Below are 18495 nucleotides of genomic sequence, written 5' to 3'. Positions count from 1 at the left end.
TTTGATGTTTCGAATTCATTCGGTTCGATAGCATGAGCACTGCCATCTCCCTCGGCCGTCGCTGCGGACATCGGCACGCACAAAGGCAGGTGAAACACCCCCGAAGGGCAGCACCACTAAATATTCTCCTCTCAGAGCAGCAGGGGAACACGGGATGAGAGGGTGGGTTTGCGTTACGCCTTGTCCGTCAGGGGAAGGGTGACTTGGCACATCCGAGCACCCAGGTCAGTGTCAGGGGACGGCAGAAATCTCCCTTCCCCGTTCTCCCTGACCGTGAAGGTGCCCGTCTGCCCAGCCAAGGGACCCAGTGACCCCAGTGCCTCCAGTCCCCCTAGGAGCGCAGCCATCCACAGCACGTGGCTGGGGCTCCATGGTCTGGGGGTCTCCAGGGCGAGACAGCAACCGAGGCTCCACTTCTCCTGCCCCAAAAGTGAAGCCTTTTGGCAGCCGATGCCCCTGGAACCTGAGGAGGCGTTTCTGTACCAAGCTTGTTACAGCTGCCTAAGCACTGGGTGAAGAGCGGAAGAAAGGATACATTTAAGAAAACATCAATGTTACAAACAGGAACAGCGGGAGGTAGTGTACGTACACAGGAACCTTGCGATGCGATGTGGCTCTTCACATCTTTTAATGAAAAGATTTGACCCGTGCACTCGTGTCTTTGGCTCGTTCGCATTTAAAGTTTATGGAGTTTGCCATTAACTTCAGCATCTTTTCCTGATAAATCATGGACTTCAGAAGTTGGTGAGGAATTTCTGTACTAAAATACATTATGAGCATAAATTAAGTGATTGCAGAGTATGCACGGTCTCCTGCAAACACTCACGTGCCACTGGCCTTTTCCTTGAAGGCGTGAGCGGTACAAGCTCCCTCTTTCCTCCAGGGGAAATCAGAGGTCTCCCTTCCGCTCTCAGCCAGCTTCCCTTCACCAGTCCCCCAGGTGCTGCTTCTAAACCTCTCAAAATTAGGAAAGGCATATGGAATTGCTGGGGTCAGTTTTGAAGCAAGGAAAACAAATTTCTGTAAGCAATAGGATTTCTTACATGCTCGGTAGCGCTGTGAGCCCAGAGTAATTCTGTTACCTCTTTCTGATGTGTATTGTTTTAGTTTGTACACCATTATAGCTATTTTTTTAGTTGTTCTGAGTCGGTGTATGATGCCAAGACCTCGACATACACTTTTCGACTTATAAACCCACTTGGTTAAATTATGCTTCCCATTGTGAGAAGGGATCTGGGTCCACTCCCTCCCAGTTAAACCACCACAAAAGCCAGTTCTGGAGCTGGACCATAACCACCCTTGAGGTCCAGAAAAGCATGTGCTGGGGGGTACCAGCCGGGAGAAGTGGGAACTGAGCCCTCCAGATGTGTGTTTTCCCCCACCAAGACGGAGGAGGTCGACACCTGTTTTGTGATTTTTTTCCCTGCGGTAAATTTCAGTATTTGTAGGAATCGGCTCCGCACAAAACGTTTCCCGCATGGGAGACGGGGCTGACGCCGTGCCCAGCTCCCCCGCGCCCCCTGCCCTCCTCGCCCCCTGGCCCGAGGGTCTCCAGCCGCAAGCCTCTCGGGGCAAAAACTTGGCTGGGGCGGGGGGGGTGTTCTTCAGCAGCGACGTTTCTTGATGCTTCCAGAAAGCGTTCACGGGCGCTGACTTCCTGCCGGGGCTCTGCGCTCACTTGCGAATGGAAAGTAGCAAAAAAAGCACAGAAGAATCCGCGTTTTTCTGGAGAAAAAAAAAAAAAAAAAAAAAAAAAAAAGAAAGAAAGAAAAAAGAAAAAAAGGTTATTTCCCAGGAAGGCTAACACCCCCCCCCCCCCCCTCCCCAAAACCCCCAAAGGGTTATTTCCCAGCGCCTCGCCCTGGGAATGAGTCAGGCTCCTCAGTGCTGCCGCAGCCGGCGGAGCCCGCGGCCGCGCAGCGCCGAGCACGGCGGGGCCGCGGCCGGGGCCGGGGCCGGGCCCTGCCGGGACCCCCGGGGCGGGCAGCCCCGGGCCGTGCCTGGCCGCGGCGCTGGCGGCGACCCTTGCGGTATGCGGCTGCCTTTGGCAGAGGCACATGAGGGAGTTCATTGAGCGCGGAGACAGAGAGCAGAGACAGAAAGCAGAAGGAGGCGGCTGCAGCCTTTGTAGTCGGGGAGGAATGCGGAAATGTTGAAGCACTATGTCAAACTTTTTTGAAACGGGGTCAAGTCACATTCAGCCAGCGTGGGAAAGCGAGGGGAAAAAAAAGTTGAAGGGGGGGGGGGGGAGGCAGCAAGCTGCTGCGGCTGCGGCGGCTCTCAGGCGGAGCAGAGGCCGCGGGAGCGGGCGAGGAGCGGCAGCGCGGCGCGGCGCCGGGGCAGCGGCGGGGCAGCGACAGCGGCGGGGCCGGTGCCCGGGGCCGGGGCCGGTGCCCAGCCCCGCACCGGCAGGCTGCGGCCGGCGGGGCTGCGGGCGCGGCGCTGCAGCTCCCCGGGGGCCGCCGGCCGCGGTTTTTCTTTCGCGTTTCCATTTTCCCCGGGCAGGGCGAGGGCGGGCGGAGGGGCTGGGGGACGAGGCGAGCTGCCTCCCGCGCCGAGGTGCAGCCGGCGGCGGCGGCGGGAGGATGCGAGCCGAGGGCGGCCGGGCCGCGGAGCAGCTACCTGTGTGGCCCGGGCGGCCGCTGCCGGGACCTGCCGGAGACATCGCCATGTGAGGGGGCAGACCCCGGGCCGGCTCTCCACCCCGCCTCGCTCAATGGGAGGTTTGTTTTAGGGAGGACTCACCCCCTCCCTTCCCCCCCCCCCCCCCCCCCCCCGCGGGGCTGAGGATTATTTGGGGCTTCGGTGGCGGCGGAGGCGGCCGTGGCGCACACCAGGTAACGCGGGCGCCCATGTGCTCCCGCACCGGCCCGCCGGCGCGGCCCACACGCCGCCCCCCGCCCGGCCCGCGGAGCCCACGCCGCGCACTCCCCCGCGGATCGCACCGCGGCCGCGTCCCTGGGGCGGCCGGGGCCGGGGGCAGCTCGCCCCGCCGTGCGGCCGCGCCCGCCTCGGGGGCCGCGGGCAGAGGGCTGTCCTCCCGGGCCGAGCCGCCGGGGGGGGTCCGAGCCGGGCCCCGCCGCCGTCCGCGGAGAGGCAGCGGGGAGACGCGTGTCCGCCGTCGCCAGCCCCCGCCGCGCGTGGGGCGGCCGTGGAAGGGAGCTCGGTGTCGAGGCGGGCGGTGGGGGCCGGGGGGCGCCGCCGGAGTCCCGCCGTGCCGGGGGAGCGGTAACTTTCCGCGCGGCGCAGCGGCCGCGCCGAGGCAGGCCCGCCGCCCCCGCGGCCACGCACACGCGCGTCGCCGCTGCCCGCCGCCCGGGGGCGCCCTCCGCCGCTGCGTGGGGCGGGATGCGGTTGAGGGATGCGGGATATGGAGAAGGGGATAGGATGCGGGATAAGGGGGTGGTGCGGAATATGAGGTGGGGCGGGATGTGGGATAAGGGGCGGTGCGGGGTGCGGTGCGGGATACAGTGCGGAGCGGGATGCGGGATACAGGATACGGGATACTGCGCGGAGCGGGTTGCGAGGCGGGGCGGGATGCGAGGCGCGGGCGGCCGCGGCCGGGGGCTCTGGGGCAGGTGTCCCCCGCGGCGGCGGGGGCAAGGCGCGGCTCTCCGCGCCCGGTGCCGCCCGGTGATGCTGCGGGTGCGAAGGTGCGGGGGGCGCGGAGCCGCCCGCGGGACGGGGCGGTGCGGTGGCAGCTGAAGGCAGTGCGGCGGGGTGGTGCCTCTGCCTGCAGCCGGGGAACGGGGTGAGCAGCGGGCACAGGTTTCCTTCAGACTGCTCTTCTCCTCTGCAGCGGAGGGGTGAGATCGGCACAAATGGGCAAAATGCCTCTGGCTTTGTGCGTGGGTGCAAGTTAAGGGATCCCCGACTGAGCTGTCAGGGGCACGTTAATCCTAGCACGGTAAAGATGCAGCGCAGGAGAGGGTTACAGCCCCGGAGGTCACAACATCATTGTATTAAAAAGGGTCAGGGGAGAAGGGACAGGACTGATGTGGAGCTTTGTGAGGGGAGAGGATTTGCCCACCGCAGTCCTGCAGAAAGTGTGGATGAAACTGGATGCAGAAGGAAGTGCTTCTGCTCTCCAGCCTCATGCACTGCGCAGCAGAGCATGGTGTTCCTGAAGACTGTCTTTCATCATGCTGCTCTGCAAGGAGCTGCCAGTCACACATCCAGCGGTAGCAGCACCCACAGCCGAAACCTTTGTGTGTTTTTAAGTTTTCTAAAGTGTGCATTTCTGAATCTGCCTTAGCACACCATGCTCAGTAACCTATTATTATTGTCATTTAAATATACACGTATTTCTCCTCTCCACAGGCGCTTTGAGGCAGGAACTTGTCTGTTGTGATGTTTTCATGCAGGGCTTAGCACAGGGGAGAGCCGATCAAGGCTGAGACCTCCAAATGCTATTATTTACAAATAAGTAACAGTCATAGAGCATGGGATGTATTTCTGAGACTCCACCCACCACGTGCACTGAAGAAACCTTTGAGTCCTGCAGTCCTGACAAAAGCTCCTGAACATAACTTCCTCTCACACATGCATAGTTAGCTCTGCCGTCCCCATCACCCATGTCCCACAGGCTCATCGTATTCAGCCCATTGCTCAGTAAAATCCCACAGCAGCAGCTGCTCTGTAGCCTTCTGCGCAGAGCATGATAACTTTCTAGTGTTGTACCAGCCGTGCAGGGACGTTGATACACGTGTCACCCTGGTGGTTCACGCCTTCCTTTGCACCACATTTTTGCTTTGCATGTAGCTGTTAGCTTAACTTTCTCAGGTTTTGAACAATGCAAAGTAATGAAGTAAATGAAACTCGCTTTTCTTGCCTGCTTTGTCCTCCAGAACTCATTGGCTTTACGTAGACGATGCTTCCGAAGACTGGGCGATAATTCCTGGTGGCCGAAAGAGGAGGCACATCGGGGCCTGTAGAGAAGAGGAACGAGAACAGTAGGGCAAGAGCTTCTTACTGCCCCTCTGGCAGAAGTACCAAGTGCGCGGCCTAACTGCAACGCGAGTGAAGTACTAGTTTTCAGAAAGCAAGCGAGACCGAGAGCCACTCCGAGGCACTTGGAGCGCGGGGAGGAAGAGGAGCAGCGCCAGCATGGATAAGGACAGCACAAATCTGGCTGACCAGCAGTATGAATGTGTGGCTGAGATCGGGGAAGGAGCCTACGGGAAGGTGTTCAAAGCCCGAGACTTGAAGAACGGAGGTCGCTTTGTTGCATTGAAGCGAGTCCGGGTGCAGACCAGCGAGGAGGGGATGCCACTGTCCACCATCCGAGAGGTGGCAGTTTTGAGGCACCTGGAGTCGTTCGAGCACCCCAACGTGGTCAGGTGAGGAAGTGGGGCAGGCGTCCCGATCGGTGGGGTGCTGGTACATGAATTGGGTGAGCAAGAGTTTGGGTACATAGATGGGGTGGCCACTAGTTTGGGTTTGTGGATGAAGTGAGCACTAAACTGTGTGCATGAAGTGTGGTTTGAGGTTTCAGCAGGCCATGGTGCTGCCTGCCAGACCTCACCTCATCCCTGTGCGCTGCCTCCCACGCACGCGAACACCCATCTCCAGAGGCATAGGTGTGTGACTGAAGTGTTTGAGTGGATGGGCAAGGAGCCATATATACACCATTTCCTCAGGCGTAAGAGTGAATGAAAAAAAACCTGTCTCCCTGGTTTGGTCTCAAGTATTAGTCTTGCCAGCTGCAGCTGATTTTTAGCAGCTCTTTTCATTACCAAAATGACAAAGATTACGAGAGCAGTCGTGGAATGTGCATTTTTAGATGCTTTTATAGAGAGTTGTGGATTAGCGTGTGAAAGAGAAGTAACAGCTTAAGACTTGAAGCTTTGGAGGCAGCCTTTTGGTTGAACATGGTTTGACTGGTACTGATTTCACCGCGTGCTGGTGATTGTGCTCCCAAGAGTGCAGCAGTACGGATGTCAGGCCTTGCTTGCACCATGGTGGCAATGGCCCCAGGGTGTCCTTTCTGTTGGTCAGTAGCGTAGACCCCAGATAAATGACCTGTGTTCTTGAACAGACTCTCTCAATGGTAAGGCTGGCCCTACTGTAACCTCTTGCATTTTTCTATAGCTGGAAACCTCCAGCAGCCTGTGAGCATCTTTTATTAATATTACGAAGTTTAACAGGTAAGCTTCACTTTGCAGAGACACAGGCACACCGTGATTTGAAACTGGTCAGTGTCTGGCTGATGGTGCTGTATTAGCAAGAATATTTCCTGTTGTTTGCATTACTGTACACACATATTGCATAGCAAAAGGAAATATTTTGTACTTTGCTAACACCAAGATTCTTTCAGTCCTAGAGAAATAGATAGTCTACTTAGAAGTGACCTTCAAAATGGCTTGTAGCTGTGATCCTCCTGTTTTAGGGTCTGAGACGAGGGGGTTTATAGTAGGTACAAGAGGAAAGGTGAGACAGAGAACAATATTTAAAGTACAAAAGTGAACAGATAGAAATTAATTTTTGTTCATCTCAAGGCAGTGTAATACAACACTCTCATTTATGTCTTAACTGAATAGACAAAGCGTGTGTATTGTGAAATACTGATAGTGGAGTGCACGTCATTGGTCTCCCTGCAGTGAGCAATGGGATGCAGGCTGCAGCTCACACTTTTCCATTGCTAATCAAAGCCAATCCACGATTTGGCTAATAACCATTATTTTGACTGACACCTAGTAATGCCGGAAGCTTAGTCAATAAATTTCAAAAGTGGGGGCATCTTTGTGTGGATGAGTCATATTTGACCACTGAATTGAGTGGCTTGGTTTACAGAGGAGCACACACAAAGTTCTTCCTTGGCAGTAGGGAGATAGTTGAGAGGCCTCAAAATCTCTGAAATCCAGCCCAGTGATTTATGAGAGTAAATGAGGATTTACTTGTCCAGATTTAGACATTTACACACTTGAAAACTGTAAACCTTGTTTGGGAATAATTCAACATAACAATACTTACAAATTTTTCTGCCATTGACATCTTTCCATATGAAGTAAAATATTTTTTGTAGGAGCGTTCTAATCCTGAATTCAGCAAAGTCATGAAAATAAAATTACTGTTTTCCAAGGAGCTGTTTGATGAACTGACCATTCAGCAGCAGGCTTGTTTTGCTTGGGTTTGTGTGCAGTGCAATCTTGACATAGCGTCACATAAATACATTGAAGCTTAAAATATTTTTACACATTTGAATGAAAATTCATTCTCTGCAACCAGCAAGTACTTCAGCCAGCAACATAAGTATGTAGTTTCAATATAACAATCTCTGAAAGCATGTTCCAGGTCCTCATAGTGCTGTGGTGAAGCCTGTACCTTTTGCCGTAAGCAGCATTTCAGATGCAAGGGGTTGGTCTGTGATGTTATCAGGATGCTTGGGACTCAGCTGCATGCCTTTTTCCACAAACATGCAGGGGAATACAGGAAGCAATTTCAAACATTTCTCTTCTAAAATGTGAGGAATGCTATTTAAAAACTCACCTCTGTTGTGCATTTTTTTGGTCTGTAGAGCAGATGAAGCTATAAGTGGCACTTTGGAGTGACTGAAATCATATCCTTATAATGAAAGATTATTTGAAGGTATTTAAATGCCCTGGTTCCGTACAAAATACAGTAGAAGAGTTTGTAATTTATTGAAATTAGAGGTCTATTTTTGTATTATGTAAATATACTCAGAAAAGGAAATACTGTAAAAGAAGATCTGCAGTTTTAAGCAGCTGACCTAGCTGCACTTAATTATTGAACACGTTATGCTCACAAAAATGTTGGTTGTTTGGGCAAGCATTTTGGAAACTGGTATCGTGGCCAGTTTTATTTGTTACTAAATAAAAATAATGTCAAATGCATTGTCTACAGACTGGGTTAAAATGTACATCATTGTCCTGGTTTGGGCGGGACAGAATCCCACCCAGCCGTGCCAGGCAGGCCGTTAGCAGCTCGTCAGCCGGGGCAGCTGCCCTGAGCGAGCTGCAGGGGCAGCCCCTCGTGCCATGGGCCTTATAAAGGGGGAAGGTTGGCTGAGCAGAGGGAGCTCTGGGGGGTGGGGTGTTGGTTCCTCTTGCTGCTCCTGAGGACTGCCGTGGCCAGAGACTCCAGGCTGGGTATGAATTTGTATTCTTGCTTTGTTTTGCTGTTTCATTAAATCTGTCCTTGCTTCAGCCTTTGGATCTCCCCTCCCTTTCCTGATCCCCTTCTCAGCTGGGAAGGGGTCATGGGGTGACAGGGTGACTGCTACAGTTGAGCCCCAGGTATGGGCTGAACAAAGACAATAATTTTGAAAGCACTGGGGTAACACCACAAATACTTGAAATAATTTTTTTTTTTTTATTTTGAGGGGATGTCTAGCTTTTTTATGAGTATTACAGGCAGCTAGCCTGAGAGAAATAAGTGAGAACTGCAAATATAATGTTGAATCTGTTATCTCAAAGTGATGGCATGTGTGATCCATGAGGTGCTTAATGCAAACAGTCATTTTGTGAGTCAAAATTTAGACAGACTTCAGATAGCTGAGCTACATACCCCCTCTGCTTGGCTGTGGTGCTCTGGCATCAGCTGACAGCAATGGCAGAAATCACAGGCCACATGAACTTCTGCTGGATATCATGCTGGCCTCAAATGGCGAGTCTCCAGAGTGCAGTAAGGAGCTCAGCAGTCCAGGGCTTCTCTGTCTCTGAGGTGGTGCTAAATGTGAAGAACAGTTTGGCAAGGAATGGACCAGGTCCTTGCTAGGCAGAGGTAGATCTCTCGGTGGCTTTGGTCACAGAGCCAGGGTGCAGGACCAGCATTGCTACTGCAGCCCAAGGTTGTCATGGTGGTTGTTGATTCTCTTCCTCTAAAATCCTGAGAAATGCTTAGAGCCAAAGCTGCTTTCCATTGGCATTGGGGATGGAAGGGAATTTTCTCCATAAAGTAGAAATGTCTAAGTAGTATAGAATCATTTTAAACAAAATATTTATTGTGTTTTTCCATGCTACTGCTTGCTCATTGTGAGAGCTTTCTTTCATGTTACTTCTCTCCAAGTTTGTCACTTCCATATTTGTACCATGAAGAGATGCATTTTTTACAGCACAATTGCTTTTACAATGATGGATAGTGAAGTTAGATAAGACTTCACTGGAGAACAAAGCAAATGAGGTGCAACGAAAGTCTAGTCTTTATCAGAAAAGTGATGGTAGTGGAAGTTTCTGGACTATTGACTATAATGGAAATAAGGCCTGGAGGACTGATCTAAAACTTTGTCGGACTGTCAAAAATAGCATACAGAAGGGCACGGGGAAAATACAGTTAAAAGGATGATTGCTATGTACTTAAAATCCCCTCCTGTTCACATATGCCCTTGTATAGAGCTCCCTTCCGTCAGCACACCTTACTCTATTTGTCTTCACAAAACAAAGTGAAAACCAGAATTTTCAAGAGCAAATCTTACTATAGATATGTTTTAGGCTTTGGAATGTCCTTCCTAACTGGTAGGATGATAAACGCTTCCTGTAGCTCACCTTTTGGATAATAAGATGTAGTGCTTAACTATATACGGCAGTTAAATCTGGCAAAAGTTGGTCCAGCACTTCTGTAGCTTAGTGCTGTTCTGTTTGGGAAAAATGAAATATATGTAGACAAAGGACAGACTTTGCCAGGAATAAATGACATATTAGATTCAGGAAATTCCTGTGTGTAAAACTGGGAGTATTCCCTGCTGCAATATATCTGTAAGAATTCTTCTTGTGATTATAATGCTAAATTCAGCAATATATAGTGCTTGTTTTATCTCTCTTCTGCTGCTAATCAGATGAATAATTTTCCCCTAATGTTAATCATCCATTAAACTGTGAATTAGCACTCTGCACACAAGACAAAATGCTGTAATTCTTGCTGTGCTTCTTGTCTGACATAAACACGTATGACAGTTTTAATAGTGTTAAACCTTAAGCAAAGAGAGCAAACCTGCAAAGATGTGTATTTTTGCTTCCTGGCCTGTAGTTTTTTTATCAATACAACTTTTTTTACTGTTTTCATGGGTTAGTAAGTCTTCAACTTTAAAATAACCAAAATGATATTGAATATAATGTATTAGAATATAATCTAATCTGGGTTATTTCAAGAATAAGGGTCAGAAATCTTGCCATTCAGGGTCATTACCATCATCCTGTTAACTTGCAGAGTAAGTGCCCCAGCTAATTGACTTGTGACACTATTCCTCAGTGATCTTGGTATATGGATCAGTGTTGGGGAAACCCAGTAATTATGACTGTTGGCACAGTTATGCCATGTTCAAGGTTCTATGTTATTTTATGTCCATTAAAAAACAAATGACGCTGTAATCTGCCTGCTGTGGTGTAGTGATACTGTTGTGTTGCTTATTCTCTGCTTTTGCAGTCCCGTGGTCCATGCTGTTCTCTCTTGGTCTGCACTTCAATACTTGGAGACTGTCAGCTGATTCCCTGGGCAAGGCAAACCTGAGCGTTGGGGGAAGGCTGGGGCACGCGTGACCCCCATACCCCTGGGCCCTGACATAAAGACCATCACTTGACTCAAAGGTCCCAGAAGTGGCTTGGTACTTAAAATTGTGTTATACTTGGAAGGTGTCTTAAAATCCCCTGTCTAACCTGACGGAGCGTTCAGAACATCTCTAGCAGCTCATCAATAGCCAGCTAACCTTCAGCAAGGCTGTTTGGACTTGTTTTGCTTTGTCCTGTTTGCTAAACTGACGTGATAGGGGAGCATACAGAGGGAAAAGGGTTTCAAGATGCAGTAGCTAACTTTGTTTCTCTTTCCAGTTTGTGGTGAGGCTGATATTGGCTGCTGGCTTCATTACTGTACTGTTGCTAAGTTTAAAGGATGATCTTCTCAAAATCATTGAGATGTTCCATCCTGTCAAGTGAAACATTTCTATTTTAGGGGGTGTTTGTCTCCAGTGAATTCTGCTTCCTTCCTTACTTCCTTTTTCTGCCAAGCTAACGTTAAACTTCTAGCATGTGACATCATTCTCGCAGATCAGCAGCGTGCTGTATTGCACGATACAATTTGGCTTTGTGTAGGACCACTCATACGGCATCTGGCAGCCCCCTAGAGAGAAAGAAATGATTACCTCTGCATTGATAGGTAGAGGGATTGTCTTGCATGCAGAAATAGTAAAATAAGATGCTGGGATGGAGTGAAGCAGGAGGAACTGAGCTTGAAACTTGCCAAGGTTAAAGGGATTAGTGTGGCAGATGAGTCTCAGCTGAGGTAGAAGAGGTGGATGAGTAATGGGAAGGAAAAACTGAGTGAGCTTCAGAGTCTGCTTTAGTCTGACACAAACAGGCTGGTCTTCAAGGCAGATGTGAAAAGGGGAAGTGCCTTGGTGGGAGAGAGGCATTTCCAGGCTGGAGGGGAAGGGAGATGGTCCCTGCACTGACCGGCCACTGCAAGGAGGGGCAGCCCAAAGCTCTTGGGGAGGGAGGGAGGGAGGGACTGCCTACCTGGGAATGTGGCTTCTCTGATGGCAAGAAGGCAAAGGGGAATGATGTGGGTGACCCTGAACAGGGTTTGGCAGTAGGTGGGATTTGGGGAAGTTTAAGTTGGCAGAGAACATTATGAAGTGACTGCATGTGAATGCTGGCCTGTCATCATCTGCTTGCAAGCCTACAGTACACAGAATAAGCATGTTCAGGGGAAATAAGTGATATTCTTCCTGACCATATGAATTGTTTGTTAGTAATGGATGTGATGATTTTGTTTGGCTACATGGTCTGCCAGAAACAGGACAAGATAAGACCATGTCAGGAAGGAAGGATCAAATATGCAATAGCCTTCTGCGCCTTAGGAAATTCAGTTTCTGGAGTGAGTGCAAGCTTTCTTTAAAAAGTATTTTATCTTAGTCTGAATCAAAGCTTTTTACAAAAAACCCCATTTCCAGTCTTAGTGTGAGTAGATGTTTGTCATTTTAGATTATTTTCTGTGCTCTATTCCTTTAAACGTGTGGATGGTTGTGTCTGTGCTGTTCTTGGAGAGATCTAGTCTTGCTGGATCCTGCCCAGAATGGAAAACCAAATTGTTTTGCCACAGCCATGGCTGTTGACAGCCTGTGACTGCCAGGCAAAGTGTCAGCATCCCCTGCGTTAATGGAGTGGGCTCCAAGATTCAAAACAGCCTTCAGAAGGACAGGAGACTGGATGGTTCACCCCAGCAAACAGGGGCCAGGGTAGATGAATTGAGACTTTCCGGTGTGCTCCATGGTACGTACTGCTGCTTGAAGTGCAGAACAGAGCAGGGGAAGGACTCGCTTCCCAGGTGTGTGAAAGGGAGGAGGAGGCTGTGACTTAGCAAAGCACTGGGTGGGTCACTCGGGTACACTTGGAGGGATTTAAGTCACTGTTTAGCACAGCTTTAAGTGCGCTATCAAGTAGAAAGAGCTATGATATTAAGTATGCACTGAATTTTAAAATGCTTTTCTGAATAAATTTAGGGACAACATAGATAAGAATATGAATCACAGATATTGATTCTTATTCATGTATTACATTAACTGAAGCCTTATTTCTAGAGACCTTTTATATTAAAAGTTAAAATAAGTTACATAGAATAAACAATACAACTATCCTGATAGAGCAGTAATGTGAACTTGGCATCAAGAGTGGTTATTTGTCTTTGTATTAATTCTTAATTGACTTAATTTAGTTCTGAAGTTTTAAAATTCTTTTATAAGTTTCATAATCCTGAAAAACTGAAGTTGCAGTTCATTCCAAAACTCTGCAGGTGTGTATAGAGCATTTGGTTTTTACTCTTCATGTGAAATCTAGTTGGTTTTCCAGTTTTGCTGAGCAAGTTGATTCTTTATGATCTAACAAATTATCAAAAGATAACTGTGCCCTTATACATACATAACTAAGCTGTGGGTTTTTTCATTCAAAAGAGGAAATTTCTTCTATTGTATCGGTTCCTCATATATTTTTTCTTATATTCTGAAAAATATTTTATATTACACATGCATGACTATTAAACAGCTATACCTGTAAACTATAAAGCATTTGTATTTGATAAACAAACTGCTTGAGAATTTTCCAAGGAGTAGGTTTTTTCCATCATGTACTTCGACATTTTGCATCTGGGAACCTCCATATGGGAAGCTTTTGAGATGATCATCAAAGAGTGGGAATGTGACTGATTTCAGAATACCTCATTGCATCCAAATTCTTGTATTTTCCTATTTATTTATCCTTAGCCTTTCAAAACTTGTCCCAATCTTAGATGATGTTCACAGGGAAATATTCTGCTAAATAATCCTCTTTAAATCAGGCCTAACAACACAGTTGTGTTTTCTTTAGGTGGAACAAAGAATGTTTTATATGAGCAGTGAGAAACTCTTCTTTTTAGGGTTTTAGAAGATGGGTCTCTTGCCTCAAAGCATCCCATGTAATTTTAGGACCAGGTGATGATTCCAGATACCTAAAGACAGGGTGTACTGGAGTGTGCTGATTTGCTGGTACTGGCAGAGCTGCCCTGGGGCAGGCTTCCTGTGACATACCTAGCAAACAATTTACAAACGTAGCAAAAAGTTCCATGCTGTTTTAGAAGCATTCATACTAATGCTGACTGGTTACCACTCTGGATTATCATTAACAAGTGACTGATCTTTTCTTAGTAAAAGAAAATAAAATAGTAACTTGCATATGAGTTGATCTTTGCAGGAATTTCCCATATTTAGTGATTGAAAACTCTGTTCTAGTACAGATGAATCATACTGAGTTTAAATGAAACCTATTGAGTTTGGACTTTTGCAACCTTAGTGCAGAACCTTATGTATTTTGATAGAAATGGGGAAAGGAAGTGAGAAATAGAATGGAAAAGCCTGTGTGACTTTTCTTGTCTCTCCTCTGAAGCTTTGGCTAGTCTTTTAATATCTGTTTGAAGTGTGGTCATTATGATAAATGACTGAAGGTGTCTGTTGCTGTTTAGTGATGTCGGAGAATTCTCTTCTACCAGAAATCAATTAATTATAAACTGGAAATTTCAGTACTTTGCAGTTTCTTCAGATAGCAGATTTCTAGGAGCTTTCTGTGAATGTAATTCCTAGCTGCACTGGTGCTTTTGTTTCTCTTCAACTGTGGAGCCAGGGCTCTACTGTAAGGATAGAATTCTAGCACTTTTTTTTCCTCACATTTGATGTGGTATTTTGCATACAGCTGCAGAGTAGACAGTTACCTTTGAAAAGAACATTTGGCTGGTTTAATTTGATTAGAGCAAACCACCTCAATCATTTTTGAACCAAGACCGTTCTCGTTTTAACTTGGCAGTAGGAGTTGGGAATGTACTGACTGTGCTTAGATGTTTGGGGGAGGACTCGTTTGGATGCACCGTTACTGCTGAAGTGAAACAACCTCGGGGGACTTTGCCCACTCTGCTCCTTCCCCATAAAAAGGGAGGGCTGTGAAACCAGTGAATGTCACATTCAACTTTCACTCATTATGACAAGGAATTGGATTCCTTGTGAGTGGTTCTACAAAAAAATTGGAAACTTTTAATGTGTAGAAATAAATCATCATTGTGATATTAAAAGCAGATATAGGATATGAAAGTCTTTTATTTACAACAAACTTGAACATCCCTAGCAACAGCGTTTTGAATAAAGCTGTAATAAAATCCAACACATAAATAGAAATGCAGTGGGTTTCTCAGACATACTGTATCGGTGTTAAAATTGTATGCCCTTCTGTGAGTCGGCAAGAGCCCTGCACCCTGTCATTTTCCCAGTTTGGACCTTCTACCCCTTTCCTCAGCATACAAACATATTGTCATGGTTTTTTATGTTGCGTATTAAAGATGAAATTAGATTCTTCTTCATTAGTGTTGTCACATGATTTTTGCTTTTCAGTTGCCCTCACTGGTGACCAAATAATTTGCCTAGAACAACTCATATGGCTGTCTAGAACATCAATGTGTCTCAATAAATGACAGCCCTTCAATAGGTTATACTCAGGCAGCATTCTCCAGAAAAGACAATTCTGTTTTTTTAAGTGCTCTGACTCTGCAGTAGTGGATCATCATATATATATGATATATCATATATATGAGACTTTAACCAGAAGATTACAGTTGAAGGAAGATTTTTCTGGTTATTCTTGTATTGTGTTCTGAAGACCAATGTGCACAGTCAACTGCTCATCTTTGTGAGCAGCCTAACAGTTGCTACTAACAGGGGAACTGGATCCACATCTTCCAGCTGATCCAGGAATGCAGCTGTAAATTTACAAGGCCTGAGTTTCTGCTGGTGACATTAAAGTCCGCAGAGCTACACTGATTCAAACAGCTCTGGTGTTCAAATCCTGAGTTCCTAATGTTAAGAGGAACAAAAATGCTTTAGGACAGGCAGACTGTGCAGAGGGGTCCCATCAAGCATGCACACTTGAGACTTTATCATTCAGATTTTTAGATGCTGAAACTATCGAGTTCACCAAATTGGGGTATAAAATAGTTTTTCTGTTAGAAGGTTTTTCACTGATACAGACTCTGAGTTTCTGGTGACCTGTTTCATTCCTAATTCCCTTTTTGCACCACAAGTAATTCCTTTCTGCCTTAGTGTGTACCCTCTGAAATATGTGATGTCTATGTTGTTACCTTAGCAATTTGTGGGGTAACAACATAGCAATACCTCAATACCTGAACTCCAGGTTGAATCAGTTGGTCATTTCAGTGCTGCATACATCTCCCCTCAAGAGAAAATGCTTCTATAGCTACAATTAGAGACCTTTGAATTGCTGTACAGCATTGGAAGTTTGTCTAAGTTTTTTTTTTTTACTCACTAGCACAGCACTGGAACCTTTATTGATTTCCAGGTTTCACTGGGGTGGCGAAAGCTAATGTATTTTTCTCTGTTAGGAAGTAGGTTATAAGAGGATTCTTGCTTTGGTAATTCTGTCTAACAGCATACTTGGCTTTATTTCTGAGCTTTGTGACACAGATTGAGCAGCATCTGCACTTCTTTAGTGTGTTGTTCGTCCTTAGATAACCTTCTAGATTGTTAATGGAGATAGGCCTACCCGCTGATCTTTGTGGTTTCCTTGCAGACATCTCTAATCAATTTGTTGCCTTGGTGTTCATCTCTGCTATTTATAACATGCTGACCAACAAGTTTTGATCAAAGCAATAATACCCCTATCCAGACAGGTTTGAATCAATGACTATAGTCTGAAAATCAGAATTAAATGTCTCATTAAACTTAAGATTTGGCATTCTTGGAAGGGCCCAGACAAGTTAGTACTTCTGCAGAGCTGAGCACCTGTATCTCTTCATTCATAGAATCCTGTTCATTACACTGCCTTTGTGTTTGTAACCTCATTAAAAAAAAAAATTACCTGCCATTACTTAATTCTATGCTGCTTATTGTTCATGTTGTCTCTCTTCCTAAGAAATCGAGAAGGCTTTATTACTTTTAATTTTATTTGGTCAGATTAAAACATCTTTTAGACATGTCAGTTATTTGAAAAGCAAATCTTTATGCAGTAGTGAAAAAATACAATCAGAAAGGAGACTGGAACTGATGACCATGGCAGTACAACTGCACAAATAGTTAGGAGTTGCACAGAAGTGAGGTAACCCATTTGACTAAAAATGAAAGGTATTTGTGGCTATAGATAAAACCCAGATAGGTGAATGACACTGAAGGAGATGGTTTCTTTTTAGAAGACAATTTAAGTATGTTGTAATGTCCCAAATCAATAGGACATTGTGATGTTTGTAAGAAAATAAGTTTCAAAGAAACTGGAAACCAAGTTTGGTTGTTTGGTTTTTTTTTTGGATTTTCTGCCATCCTTTAGATCAGTGAAAGGATATTGAGCCTGTAATTCTGGAAGAAGCTGGAGAGTCAACTAAGTTTGCAAAAACAGCAATAGAGGATAATTTCAACCACTGTTCATAATAAAGTAGACGAATCAGACAAGGTTTAAAGACAAAACACAGACACTGTCAATGAATCAGCTCTTCCTGGAGTATCAGGAAGAGAGATGACTCTGCGTAGCCTGAAGTAACTTGCAATAGCTGGTTTAAGAAATTCTTGTAGTTGGGACACACGGTCATAGTGGCTGCAGTAATTAAATCTGATACTTCCAGGAAAGGGATGCTTCCCAAACTTGATGTAGTTAACAATAAGCTTTAGAAAAGAGAGGTGAAGAAACAGGAGGTAATCAAAAATTTGACGGTCAGGAGGAAGGATATGAAAATGCTTAGAATTAACATGGTAGGAACTTTGCAGATTTGTAGCAGCATGTTTTGCCACTTGAGTAATAGACCTTTCCCTGATGTGATGCTCTGTCCAGCCACTGGAAATCCTGGCTGCTGCTTTGGATCTATAGCCTCTTCCTGGGCACTGGGTATAGCAGAACAGTTTAAATGTATTGGCTCCTCAAACTCTCTGGAGGGGTGGGGAATGTCAAAGGGAGACACCAAACTTCCTCTACCCCTTGTATGGCTTTGCTCTGGCTAAACATGGAGGACTGCAATTAGTTTGAAGTCTGTGCCTTAAAAATGTCTGAACAATTTTCTTTAAGTTAAAAGAAAAAATCGGAAGGGAATAGGGGCAAGCTAGGAAAAAAAAACTATCCCAGAAGCTAATTGTTTCTAAAAAGTTACATGGCATTGAAAACTGGAACTTGGAACTGAAATGCCATCTCACTCCTAAGTATAATAAAATAGTAAATTTTATTAAACATATTCTGGAAAGAGTAAACGAAAATTATAAAGCCTGATGTGAGTGGCAAAGAGCCCAGGCAATATCCAAAAGAATAAACATCTAATGGCTTAACCTGACTGGGGCACAGCCTGCTGCAGGAGGCAACTGAACCAGTAATGTCAATGTTTAAAAGCAGCAGAACTAGTTTTTGAAACAGATGGCTTTTTCCCTCCTGTGTGAAGTACAAATATATATATATATTTTTAAAGGCTTCAGGGAATATTTAGATGATGGGATTATGTGTCTCCTTTTTGTATTGACCCTCTTAATTTTTAAAATCTTGTAAAATTTAAGGTCACTTTGATCTTTCTTCTTTCAAGCATGAAATTGCCATCTTTAAATTGCACTATTTGCTCAGTTCCAGAACTTATTCATGCCACAGCACATTATTAATACAAAAATATTGCCGTGTCATGTTGTCAGCTTTAAAATAGAGGCTGTTCTTGAAATAATTTAACTAAAACTTTCTGAATTAATATTGTGGCATTTTAATATATTGATCACTACTGTTTTCACAAGCCCGAAAGTGTTTTGTGCTTTGGAAAATCTAAATCTGTGTCACTTCTCTGCCTTCTGGAGTGAAATCATGTGGACTGTACTGCACTTAGATCAATAGTTGTATACTATGGGGGCTTGTAAAGAGGCATTCATGGAAATGAAGACTGTGTCTTCCTGGATTTAGTAAAAAGAGTGCTCTACTGTGTATGTTTCTTTCAAATGGACCTGAGACAGTTATTTCTCAGTTAAATATTTTCATAATCCAGACGCAGATTCTTATTTCAGAA

At 46.0% G+C, this 18495-nt stretch overlaps 1 protein-coding gene across 1 annotated transcript in view; it reads left to right on the top strand.

Annotated features, from left to right (window-relative positions):
- Positions 1–5106: 5106 nt before the first annotated feature.
- The window catches only part of CDK6 (cyclin dependent kinase 6), a 122969-nt gene continuing 109580 nt past the window's right edge, over positions 5107–18495 (top strand). The window contains exon 1 of the mRNA XM_009956728.2: positions 5107–5339. Within this exon, the coding sequence (XP_009955030.1) occupies positions 5107–5339 (233 nt within the window). The remainder of the gene's footprint in view (positions 5340–18495) is intronic.

This window comes from Leptosomus discolor, chromosome 7 (assembly GCF_034619465.1).
Source record: "Leptosomus discolor isolate bLepDis1 chromosome 7, bLepDis1.hap2, whole genome shotgun sequence".
Classification (NCBI taxonomy): Eukaryota; Metazoa; Chordata; class Aves; order Leptosomiformes; family Leptosomidae; genus Leptosomus; species Leptosomus discolor.
Note: the sequence above shows the minus strand (reverse complement) of the source record. Positions and strands in the feature narration are given on the sequence as shown.